This window comes from Musa acuminata, chromosome BXJ2-7 (genome assembly GCF_036884655.1).
Source record: "Musa acuminata AAA Group cultivar baxijiao chromosome BXJ2-7, Cavendish_Baxijiao_AAA, whole genome shotgun sequence".
NCBI classification, from domain to species: Eukaryota; Viridiplantae; Streptophyta; class Magnoliopsida; order Zingiberales; family Musaceae; genus Musa; species Musa acuminata.
Window position 1 is genome coordinate 8,708,322 of NC_088344.1, and position 12,177 is coordinate 8,720,498.

Below are 12,177 nucleotides of genomic sequence, written 5' to 3' on the forward strand. Positions count from 1 at the left end.
TGGTGCCACGAAGAGTGAGTTCTGGATGTCCTCGTCTTTTCTCGATTGCAGGCGATAGTGGTCGAGGGGAGGCAAGCATGGTGTACATCCCAGAGTAGGCCCAGTAAATCACAATGGGAGCTACAATGATCGATGTCCCATCGCTCAAACATGAATATGTTCTGACAAAGGAAGATGGTAGATTGCTTCGTCCACCATATGTTAGGCGGCACGACGTGATAGTTTATGTTAGTGTAAATAATTTTATGCTGTGGTCTCGGGGCCGATGCGGCTTGGTTGGCGTCCGAATGACGGGGATCTAGCACAGCCCCCCTCGAGATCGTCCAGGTGGTCGATTACGGTGGTCCGGTCGGGCCGTTGCGTCGAGAGGAAGGCTTTTCCGTAGCGCCGGGAAGAAGCAACCCCGTCTTTGCATCTGCACACAGGTCGAGTCGGAAGCTCGGCCCGACCCCTCCGACGATCAAGTTAGCAGATGTGGAGGGGGTTCCAGATGAAGAAGTCTTTTTTCCCTCTCCCTCCCGCTTAGAACTCGGGGGTATTTATAGGTAAGTTTAGTATTACCTAATGTGCCTGCTTGCAGGAGCAGGATCGTACCTCTAATGGCGTCTGACATTGTCGTTGGCGTTGCGTGGAGAACGGAACTGCCGCAGGGTATGGGCAAGCCTCGATCGTCGTTCTCCTCTGCCTCGGCCAAGCATGTTGGGTCAGACAACGATAAAGTCGTTGTCTGAGAGCGGGTGATGTCAGCGCACATCGCGTCGACATTATCGTCCTCTTTGGGGCAGAGTGTCGTCCAGGCGTGGCTGACGTCGTGGCGTGTCATGTCGTCATTATTACCCTCATCATATTCCCCCCCTCGAAAGAAGCTATGCGTTGGTTGTTACAAAAAGGGGGAGTCTGAGGCATGGCTTCAACCTCTAGTACCACGGTAGTTTCAGGCGACATGAGGTCGAGCGCGTCCCGGGCGACATGGGGTCGAGGAGAACGCCTCGGGGAGCATGGAGCCGAGGAGCACGATGCAGGCGAGCTGGCCGCACAGGTGTGGTCTCGGGGAGCATGGAGCCGAGGAGCACGACGCAGGCGGGCTGGCCGCGCAGGTGTGGTCTCGGGGAGCATGGAGCCGAGGAGCACGACGCAGGCGGGCTGGTCGCGCAGGCGTGGTCTTGGGGAGCATGGAGTCGAGGAGCACGACACAAGCGGGTTGGTCGTGCAGGTGTGATCTCGGGCAACATGCGGCCGAGGAGCACGACGTAAGCGGGCAGGCCGCGTAGGTGTGGTCTCGGGCAACATGCGGCCGAGGAGCACGACGCAGGCAGGCAGGCCGCGCAGATGTGGTCTCGGGCAGACTGCGGCCGAGGCACACGGCTCAGGCGGGCAGGCCGCGCTGAGGTGGACTCGGGCAGTCTACGGCCGAGCCATGTAGATACAGAAGGCGGTTAGGCGGGAGCTTGCTAGTCATAGGTGCCCAGCAAGCCAATCACGTGAGTGATGGCACGTGTGACTTGATACATAATCTTTTTGCTTATTATATTTTGGCGTATATCACTTTATAACTATTGCATAAATGCATACATATATTGTGATGTCCTTGGATTTGTGCAATGGGAATCGGATCGTGATGAGATCACGATAATGAGATCGATTCACCTTTAAACACATATCCTAAATAATCCCGGTCATAGGTTACTCGAGAGGGACATCGTGATAACCGGATAGACTGGTGTGTTGTATACCCGTCCATATGATGGATGCAGCTGGTCTCATAGCTGCTCGTGTAGGGACACTAGGGATACAGTACAGGTGCTCATTGGAGAATGAGTTCACTGATTGATCCGCTTACGGAATGCTGGATGGTTGATGATGCCTTATTGTTAGATAGCGATTCCGTAGTCCTAGTGGTGTATCTGGTCCTTAGACTTGAGACACCAAGGATGTCCTGTATGAGTGCTCCACTCTTTGATACCAGACTTATAGGTTTGGCTATCCCCAAATCTAGTACAGCTAGTCATTGGGAGTGGTAGTCGACCTTACGAGGGCTATTGAGTGTCAATAGAGGATCATCCACTCTCGGCGTCATGAGAGGAATATCCTATGTGTTCTTGCTCAGACAAATCCCTGGCCAGGGTCATTCGGGTTGAGAGAGAAAGAGTTCTCCAGGAGAATCCGATTAGAGCGAGACTCGAGTAGAAACCGTATGGGTCTGACAGCACCATGCTCGATATACGGTCTCTGGGATATTAGATGGATGAGGGACTATAGGTACATGGTAACTGAGGACAGACAGGTCCAATGGATTAGATTCCCCTGTATCGTCTGGGGACTACGGCGTAGTGGCCTAGTACGTCCGTAGTCGATGAGTCGAGTGAATTATTACAGAGATAATAATTCACTGAGTTAGAAGGAGTTCTGACAGGTATGACTCACGGCCAGCTCGATATTGGGCCTAGAGGGTCACACACATATGGTAGGCATTGCGATGAGTAGAGGTTCGGATATGAGATATCCGACGGAGCCCTTGTCTTATTGGATGCAGATCCAATACCCACTAGGGAAGGACCCATTAGGGTTTGACACGGGATCTCTATAAATAGGAGGGATTCACAGCCTCATAGGCTAGAGTCTTTGATTGCCTTTCCTATTCTCCTCTCCCTCTCCACCTCATAGCAGGCCTGGAGTTTTGAGAAGCGTCGTCGCAACCCTGCTGTGTGGATCACCGCTAGAGAGGAGGACGCTTGACCTCCTTCACCCTCTCCTAAGGATCTGCAAGGAAACAGGGATATACGATCTCCCTAGGTAACACAATCTCTATACGCAGTTTTGTGTTTTGCGGACTTTTTGCGCACCAACCATCGCACGACGACGAACATCTTTTTGGGAATCGGGGATTTTGTTTTCTTGTTCTTCCGCTGCGCATATGATGTCGCCCCCCAATGATTTCCCAACAGAGCTAACCGCGAGCCTGGAGGCAGTCAGGTAGATACTGAGCCTTCGCTCGGAAGAGACTGAGGCAGGGCCTATATTCCTTTTACGAGGACTATATCGGATAGCTACCGCGGGTGCTTGACTTCTTCTATGGAGCCCGCTGGCAAAAGTCGCTCCTCTCGACCACCCAGGCCTCTACCGCGATGTACTAGTTAGCCCGCTGGAGCATATCTAGTACTGTGGTGGGGGGTCGCTCCACGAGGGACCAGAAGAATCTGGAAGGTCGCAGGCCTGTCATAAACGCCTGCACTAACAGAGAGGGATGAGCGTCCGGCGACCCCCGGATTTGTGTTGTAAAGCGATTCACAAAATGAGGGAGGGGCTCGTCCTTCCTTTGGTTGAGTCCGAGTAGTGCAACGGAAGGCTTCGACCGTGCATAGGCCACGAAGTGGAGCTCGAAGTCCTTGACGAGCTGGTCGAAGTAAGCCATCGTTCCGGTCTTCAAGACGTCATTCCATGCGTGTGCCGGCCCTCTCAGAGTGGTAGGAAACGTTCTGCACATCAGAGCATCAGAGGTTCCGTATAGCGCCATCTGGGCGCGAAAAGCAGCTACATGGTCCGTTGGGTCGGTGGAGCCATTGTAAGCGTCTAGGGAGAGGAGCCGAAAGTTCGGGGGGACTGTCTGATCCTGTATCTCGGGTGTGAACGGAGATCCTTGGTGTGCGTCTTTCCCGAGCTCTCCCCTCGACCTGCGAGCCTCCTTCTGCACCTCGTCTAGTCGTTGGCTGATGAAGCGCAACTGGACTCGAAGAGAGTCGGTAGGATCTGATTATAGTGCATCGGGTTTTGGGTGGCCCCTCGGGTTCGCCGTCACTCGATCCCCGAGTGGGCCCAATGGGACCCGAGGCGAAGCGGGAAGCTCCCGAGGTGGTGTGCGGGCTTGAACGGGTGGCTCCTGTTGCCGCAGTGGTCGGACGGCCGGCGGATGCAACGGACGAGCGACAAGTGGAATAATAGATTGCACCATATCGGTCAGAGTTCTAACTTGGTGGGTGAGGTCGTGAAAGGCCTCGGATGACACGGGCGACGGATCGACGGGGGCGCCGTCGGGTGGTGACAAGCCCGGGTCGTTGAATATCCGCTAATAGCGCTCTGAGGTCGTGACGGGGCGTTTGTCTCGGGGTTCATCTCGCGGGGGATGTTGTTCCGGGGTGTCGATCGGACGCAACCCCACAGCTGCGGGTTCGCCAGAGTGGATCTGCTGATCGCTCGATATTCGGAGGGCCCTCCTTCTAACACCAATCTGTTAGTGTAAACAACTTTATGCCGTGGCCTCGGGGCCACGGCGCGGCTTGGTTGGGGTCCGAATGACGGGGATCTGGCACGACCCCCCTCGAGATCGTCTAGGTGGCCGATTACAGTGGTCCGGTCGGGCTGTTGCGTCGAGAGGAAGGCTTTTCCGCAGCGCCGGGAAGAAGCAACGCTGTCCTTGCACCTGCACACAGTTCGGGTCGGAAGCTCAGCCCGACCCCTCCGACGATCAAGTTAGCAGATGTGGAGGGAGTTCCAGATGAAGAAGTCTTTTTTCCCTCTCCCTCCCGCTTAGAACTCGGGGGTATTTATAGGTAAGTTTAGTGTTACCTGATGTACTTGCTTGCAGGAGCAGGATCGTACCTCTGATGGCGTCTGACATTGTCGTTGGCGTTGCGTGGAGAACTGAACTGCCGCAGGGTATGGGCGAGCCTCGGTCGTTGTTCTCCTCTGCCTCGGCCAAGCATGTTAGGTCAGACAATGATGAAGTCGTTGTCTGAGAGCGGGTGACGTCAGCACACATCGCGTCGGCATTATCGCCCTCTTTGGGGCAGAGTGTCGTCCAGACGTGGCTGACGTTGTGGCGCATCATGTCACCATTATTACCCTCATCAGTTTACATAGAAAATTGTTCTGTGCATTAGGATGTTCAGTGACATCATCCGGATCTAAATCCCTCCATAACAATAGCTCAACAACAAAGTATATGACTAAAAAGAGATACTATATCTGGAGGCATTCTCAGATTTCTATATGGATCTTGGCGTGGACCGAAAACCCAACCAAAGTATTGGGATCCAATTTGAGTCCAATTAACAGGTCGAAATTGGAAGCCTACTGCAGATCTTAATGCGGAAGGTGGTTGTCTTCTGAAGTGAAGGAAGATCCAAAGAACACAGCAGGAGAACATGACAAGGATCATGGTGGAAAAGAGGTGAGAGAATGCAGGAGTAGAGGGAGGGAAGGATTCGGATAAAGATAGAAAAGAAAGGAGAGTGGGCAGTAATTAATTCATTGTCATAACAACAATTGTATGTTATTATTCATCTCATTACCATCGATGCACTGCATCAGATTTCTTGACGAGAATCCAATGACCGTGGGAGACGACCAGTAGAGGAGGTCATGCTCTGAGGACACAGATGGGGCCTCAACATGATCTTTGCTATAAGGAAACAAGCACACTCCAAAAAACTCACTCAGCTACCGGCCAATATTCTAATTTATGGGTGGTGCAAAGACATCGGTGTCGCCGGAAGAAGCCATCGTCGTACGGCATCGCCCGTAGATATCTCAAAATCCGGCATGGGTCGACGTCCACAGCGCGGCCCGATCGACCGTGAGCACTGTATCGGCCCCCTTGACGTTAACTCGGCCGGGTCGGGGTTGATCGATGACATGACCGGGGACTGTAGCAATGGCCGGGATGAGGACGAAGGAGGTCGCTTTGCTCCGCGGATGATGGATCCGTGAGTGGTGAAGAGATGCCAAATGGTCTCCATCTACCTTGGAGGCGATCGACGCAAGTGGAAAGAGAGGGAAGTTTGGCACTGTGGAGCTTGGAAGCTACCATGAACGCCAGTCCATTCTCACCTCGGCAGTTCCAAAGGCTAGAGTATGGAAGCCATGGACTCTAGCAGAGGGCAGGAAGGAGCATGTCGATGCTTGTCTCGCCGGTGCCACCACCAGCCGAAGTTGATGTGGCGGGTTTGAATTAGACGAAGGTTTCCTTACATGTATGTTACTCTAATCGCTACAAATAGATTGACGGATTTAGATCCAACTAGGAATGGTGTGGCATGCCAATGATCGTATGTTGAGGATAAGGAACGAGTGGATTAGCACAATGAGTCTTCTATCGAGCTACATATCAAGGTTTTTGCTTCTCATTAAAATCATGTTGGAATTAAGCAAAGGAAATATGGACCTCAAACGCGGGCTAATGTGATTTGGTTTTCCTTTGAGCGGTCCCACATCATAATTCCAAAGCCAAAAATCTAGGCTATATATGGTGTCCGAATACTGACAATGTGAATTTAAGAGGCAAGATTATGACACCTCCAAATCCCATATTAGGATTTTCTAAATTAACATTTTTATTATTATTTTTAATTAAATAATAATTTAACGTAATATAAAATTTTATTTTTATTTTAAGATTTTGATTATTATTAATTTTATAAATAATTTTAACCATTGTGTTATGGGAAACAGCCTGGAGCAATGTCCTCGGGGCCGACGTGGTTCGGTTCGGGTCCGGACGACAGGGATCTTCCTGGGGCGTCCCTCAAGCCCGCTGAGGCGGTCGAGTGCGGCGTCCGATCGGGATGGTGTGACCGTCTCCTCTGGGTAGGAACTCCTCACCTGCGGGACCGACGGGGACCTTCGGCTTTGCACCTGCACAAAAGTCGGGCCGGGGTGCTCGGCCCGACCTATCCAACGATCAAGTTAGAAGATGTGGAGGGGGTTTCAGGAGAAGAAGTGTTTTTTGTATGTCTGTCTCCTCCTCGCTCGTTCAGAGTGCGATGGTATTTATAGGAAGGCTTACTGTTTCCTGATGTGCCCGCTTTCAAGGGGCAGGCTGGTTGCGTCTGACATTGGTTTGGCGTGGCGTGAAGAATCGAGCCTGAGTAGGTGTTAATGTGCCTCGGCCTGTGTTCCGATCCGTTTGATCGGGTGTCGTCACGTCGTTCGAGGCGTGAGGCGTCATTTGACGTTAGGGTCTTATCATAATTACTATCCTCGTCACATTGATTATTTTTCTTTTAATTTAATCAATTTAATTTAATAAATCATAGTGATGTAGCCATAAGCATATACAGTGATGTACATTAGAAGAAAAGGTATACCTGCAGTCACAGATGTATATATATATATATATATATATATAGAGTGCTTGTGATTGATTGGTTTGACGTGCATGGGACACAAAAATTAAATGCTGGGTTGATTCGGTAGCTTTCAGCTGAAGCTGATGAGAGAGAAGGGTGAGGAGTTGTAGTGCTCACCGCTGGATGAGGCCAAAGGCGTTTAAGTAGCCATATATCGATGAGTGAGGACGACATGAACATATCGATACATCTAATAATTATTGCCTGCAATAATTGCTTCTTATTCATGCTTATTATCTGATCAATAAGAACAACGCATGCACCGAGGGTTTTACTCGCCAAGAATTGAAGTTGTGTTTGGGGTTGCATCGACAGTATGAAAGGCTGTCAGTTGTTTTCAGGTAGAAAGCTGATGGCCCAACTAATCGTTCATCGTGTACTCGAACTTCGTGTGAAGTCCTTAATTTGGACACTTGGAGACCACAGCACCGGTCTCAGTAAGTAGCAGTACTCATGTTATCCTTTTGGATGCATGTTTGCTATCTTCCAAGCAAGGAAGATGATGCACAACCAGTATTCATCATATAGATTTGACAGCGTGGAACATAAGTTACCATCGCCTTTACATTAACGTGCAGCTTTGCTCCATCTTTCTATGAACACACACAACATGGCACGATGAATGAAGAAGAAGAAGTCCCTAATCTTGGGAGGGACGGCTGGAGCCAAAGGAAGTCGGGGGAAGGACACGTCCGGCGCGGCCGAAGCCTAAGTCCACGCCGCAGCTCTCCGCGCGGTACCTCGCCGCGGCTGTCACCGAACCGTCGACACCGGCGCTGTCCCGCCGGTCGAAGCTGATCCTTTCTGGCATCTTTGCGGTGCCGGCCGTCACGTTCACTGCCTTGTCGCTGACGCAGCCCAGTAGAAGTCCTGACCCTGACGCTCGCCTCGGCCTGCGGAGGCTCGCCATCTGGTCCTCGGACTCCGATGCGATGGAGAAGTTGGCGACGCTGGCGGTGACCACGCTCCACTCGATGCTCGCTTCGCTTGGTGCCGACTCGGTTCCCCCGTGGGAGATGAAAGGGTGTGAAGTCATCGACAAGCTCTCGATCTCGAACAAGTCCGAGCTCGCCTCGCTTCGGACATCGTCGTCTCGTCCGCCATCGTCACCAACGACAATCTTGGCCGACGTTAACATGGTGAAGCTTCTCCTTTGACCCACCACCGCCTTGGGACCTCGCCCGACCTTCTCCTCTTCTTTGACCTCTTTCCCTACCGTTACCTCTCCTGCCGCGGAGCTCAAACACGGAGGGAAGGCAAACACCTCCTGCTTGATCAAACCGGGACTGATTCTTTTCAGTGTCAGCTCGCTCACGAGGTGGTCATCTCCACCACACCTCTCTCCATGTTGCACGAGCTGCTTCTTGAGGTTGTCCGATCTAGCATCGGATAAGGCTTCTTTGTCGACGTCGGTGGCGTTCTTCCGGGAGCACGGGCACGGGAAAACGCTGAGGAACCTCTTGCTGTTCGCGTCTCTCTGCCCGCAGGGGATCGGGTGCTTGCGGGAGTCACGAAGCAGCTGACTCCGGCTGTTGCAGCTCGTCTCCGAGCTGGTGCTGCCGGCCCTCGACCTAGACCTCACCCTCACCTTCACTTCCTTCTTACTCGGCGTCCCGAGACCGTTCTCCGGCGCGGGTGGCGCATCGCCGTCCATGACTCCGCTGAAGTACTTCTCCGCATCAAAGATTTCGATCTCCCCGTCGGCAGTTCTCCTCCTATTTAGGATGACTTGACACGACAAGCTTTCTGGCGTGGGACTACCGATCTCCGGTGGGAAGCTCTCTCTGACAAGCGCCAGATACGTGGAGAAGGAATCATCTCGGGGACTGCTTGTGCTGTTCTCGAAAGCAAAGGGAGTCTTTGGAGCTACCTTTACAGAGGCCATGTGGTCTCTATGCAACCTTACAAAGAGCAGCGTCAAGAAACCTCAACAGAAAGGACACAAACGAAGAAGTATGTTCGATGCTAATTTACAGAATCTAAGATTAATGATCGAAAGAAATTATTGAGATGTATCCAAAAGGAAGACAACTCTAAATCAAAGATTAATTATGCATCATTCTCTAAAGGCAAAAGCATCATTAAATAGTTGAGCAGCGAAGGAATAGCTCCAGAAAGAGAAACGTGCATCCGTTTGGACCTCCACTCAAAGAGAAGCTGGCAGGGAGAGAGGAAGAATCTTTATCTGAAACCAGGATATGATGCATTTGGCATGCCCGGGTGGTGCTTTATATAGGCATTGAGGTGGATGAGACTTTGTGTTCAATGTGACATATGCCAAATAGTTACTGTAGAAGGGTTTACAGGTCAAATAATTTCAGGAACTTGATGAATGCTCCATCACAAAACACGAAGTAGAGAGTTCTCATTTACCTATCTTTCCTGATCATAATGCTGATATATATATATATATATATATATATATATATATATATATATATATATATATATATATATATATATATCTCCTGTTTGATATCACCTTTAGCCTCTACAAGAATCAAGTAGATATATACTGGTGGATGGATAACACAATGAGGAGCATTTGTGCTGGTTAAATCATTTGCCTCTGTTCTTCTACAAGCACAGAACACAGCAGCTCAGTTCATTGTGTTCAGAGCGACATTATAGCTCATGCAATGGACCTCGGATTCCTTTGAACTGATGTATTGGTTGCAAGGTCATGAAATTTCTTCTGTCCTCTCGACCCCAACTTCTGCTTCCTCAAGAGATGAAGAACATGGACCATATATGATGTTGAGTTCTAAATAATTAGTGATACCGAGGTCTAATCATGGAGCACGGAGGCCCATCAAGAAGAGAACCTGAAAACAATCGATACATTAACTCATCAATAGGCGATGAAGCTTGGAGCTTCACTACCTACAGCCAGGTGACAGGAAATAGTGTCATTTCAACTAAAGAGATGATGCATTTGTAGCTGGAAAAATCAACAGCATGTGGCAGATCAATTGAGCCACAAGAAAACATGTGGTTGACATGGATATGTTCCCAATCTAGTTGTAAGATTGAAGAGCTGATACCCCAAGTGATCACCCAACTCCAAATCTGAGCTGACATGGAACTTAGGCCGACTGCATTTTCACATCATTCTGAGACACATCTGTTCCATTACTTTTGTGTGATCCATGAATGATGGGATGACTGGAGATTGGTAGTGTGTGGAGACTCAGATGATCTCTTTCTCAAACAACAGATGCCAATCCACCACTGAAGGAGGAAGCTGGGGTGGGAAAACAGGATGGCTTTGTGATTGCATGCAGACTCTGGGCATTTATCAGCAGAATGTTGGGCGAGTTGTCAATGCCAATGTCCAAATCATGACATTCCCATCCAATTCATTAGGCCATGAATGGGTAAGTTGGCTTTGAATACTTTCACATCAGACTGCCAAACCTGCAGAGTCATGCAAAAGAGACATCTGTGTGAGCTGAGCTCGGCGCCATGTGAAGGACCACTTCATCTCCATGGCGGAGACTCTCTCAAGAATATTTCTACCTCTGGTTATGCTCCCCATCATGATGGACAACATATGGCAACTTTGGATGAGGGAAAACAACACAGCGTAAGACCAGTTTCAGAATGGTGAGCAAATAAGAGAAAGATTTCAGAGCCAAACACTTGGCAAGCATTCTAAAAGCTCATCAGACTTGACACTGAACTGAAACTTGGCAAGTGTATGACTGATGACACATGAAACAGGAAGCAAAGCACATAAAGCAGTGTTGCAAGTCTAATTGAAGCCATTGTACAGTTCTATCAATGCTGTCATGAAGAAAGCCAAGCACAAGAAATTAGGTTCTCTGAACACCTTCTTCTTGATTGCTTGATGTATTCAAGAGTGGAGGTGTCCTGACTTCATTACAGCACTCCACACAAATCCAGAAATGATTAATAATGAAGAAAAGGCAGATGAATTGGTTGAAAATCTCTACAGAAAGCAATGATTCAAAGAGAAGAAGAAACATTTCTTCTTGCAGGAGAAAAGCTTGATGAAAATACTGACCTTAACAAGATGCTGATATGCATGATTTTTTGTGAACTGGATTCACTGGACATCTAAAGCTCATTACAATATTTGGAATTCCTAGAATATATTGATCCAAAAACAGAACAAAGTTAAATGCATCTTATGATTAGAAAGAATCAGTGAAGCCCCATATGGGGCTCAGTGAATCAAAAAGCCCAATCCACTAATCTTGTTTTGGTTTTTGTGTTTTTGGATAGGCTATGATCGATTGGGTTTTGTTCTCTTGTCCTATCAGCATTATCTATTATGTGAAAGCGATAAGCCGCTTAACATCTGTCTTGCTCATTGACTGCTTCTTTCTGTTCTCAGGAATCCTCTTCTCTCTATTATTGAGTCTTGTTGTGATGAAAACTCCATACTTATCCCTTGAGCTTTTATGTTTAATCAATCTTTTCTCAACTTTGACATCCTTTTCCTTTATATATTTGTTTGGGCTGTGATTCAAACCAAAGTAAAATTACCAATTACCACAATAAAATTCTTTGTGCACAAGGATTCAAACCAAAGCAAATGAATCTCCTGTTGGCACATAGTTGTTGGGCTGGTAGCCCATAAATTCAGTCCATAGTGGGCTTAGACAGCTCACAGCTCATCCTCTCTTAATCTAACCATAATTAACATTAGGGGTGTGGTGGATACGTTTTTGAAAATAGAAAAAGGTATAAATAGGACAGCAACGTAGGAGAAGAAAATAGCCACGAGATTCCAAAGAAAAGAGGAAAACAAGACAGAAAAGGAAGAGAAAGAAAGGGAAGAACAAGAACAACGCAGAGAGGTTGTTCTCAATCATCTAGCAGTGTTATCATCTCAGGTTAGATCAAATCTACAGTAGACTCTTGCTGTGATTACTTGGGAAGGTTTTAGATATTGTTGGCAGTGACGTGATCCTTGTATCCCATTTATTCTTTTGTGATTGTTGCTAGGGTTTAGGGCAAGAGATTGAGATTTGTATATTCTTTATTCTCATAATGGATTATCTCTCATTTGCCTCATGATTTTTAC

General features: G+C 48.7%; 1 protein-coding gene across 1 annotated transcript; it reads right to left on the minus strand.

Moving 5' to 3' along the window:
• Positions 1-7,764: 7,764 nt before the first annotated feature.
• LOC135618062 (protein PHYTOCHROME KINASE SUBSTRATE 2-like) lies at positions 7,765-9,009 on the minus strand. Its single transcript, XM_065118963.1, has one exon. It carries the CDS (start codon positions 9,007-9,009, stop codon positions 7,765-7,767), a length of 1,245 nt encoding a protein of 414 aa, XP_064975035.1.
• Between the last annotated feature and the right edge of the window lie 3,168 nt (positions 9,010-12,177).

Bases quoted from the DNA above. Each gene is read 5' to 3' on its own strand.
- LOC135618062 (XM_065118963.1), bottom strand. From the start codon at position 9,009: ATGGCCTCTGTAAAGGTAGCTCCAAAGACTCCCTTTGCTTTCGAGAAC.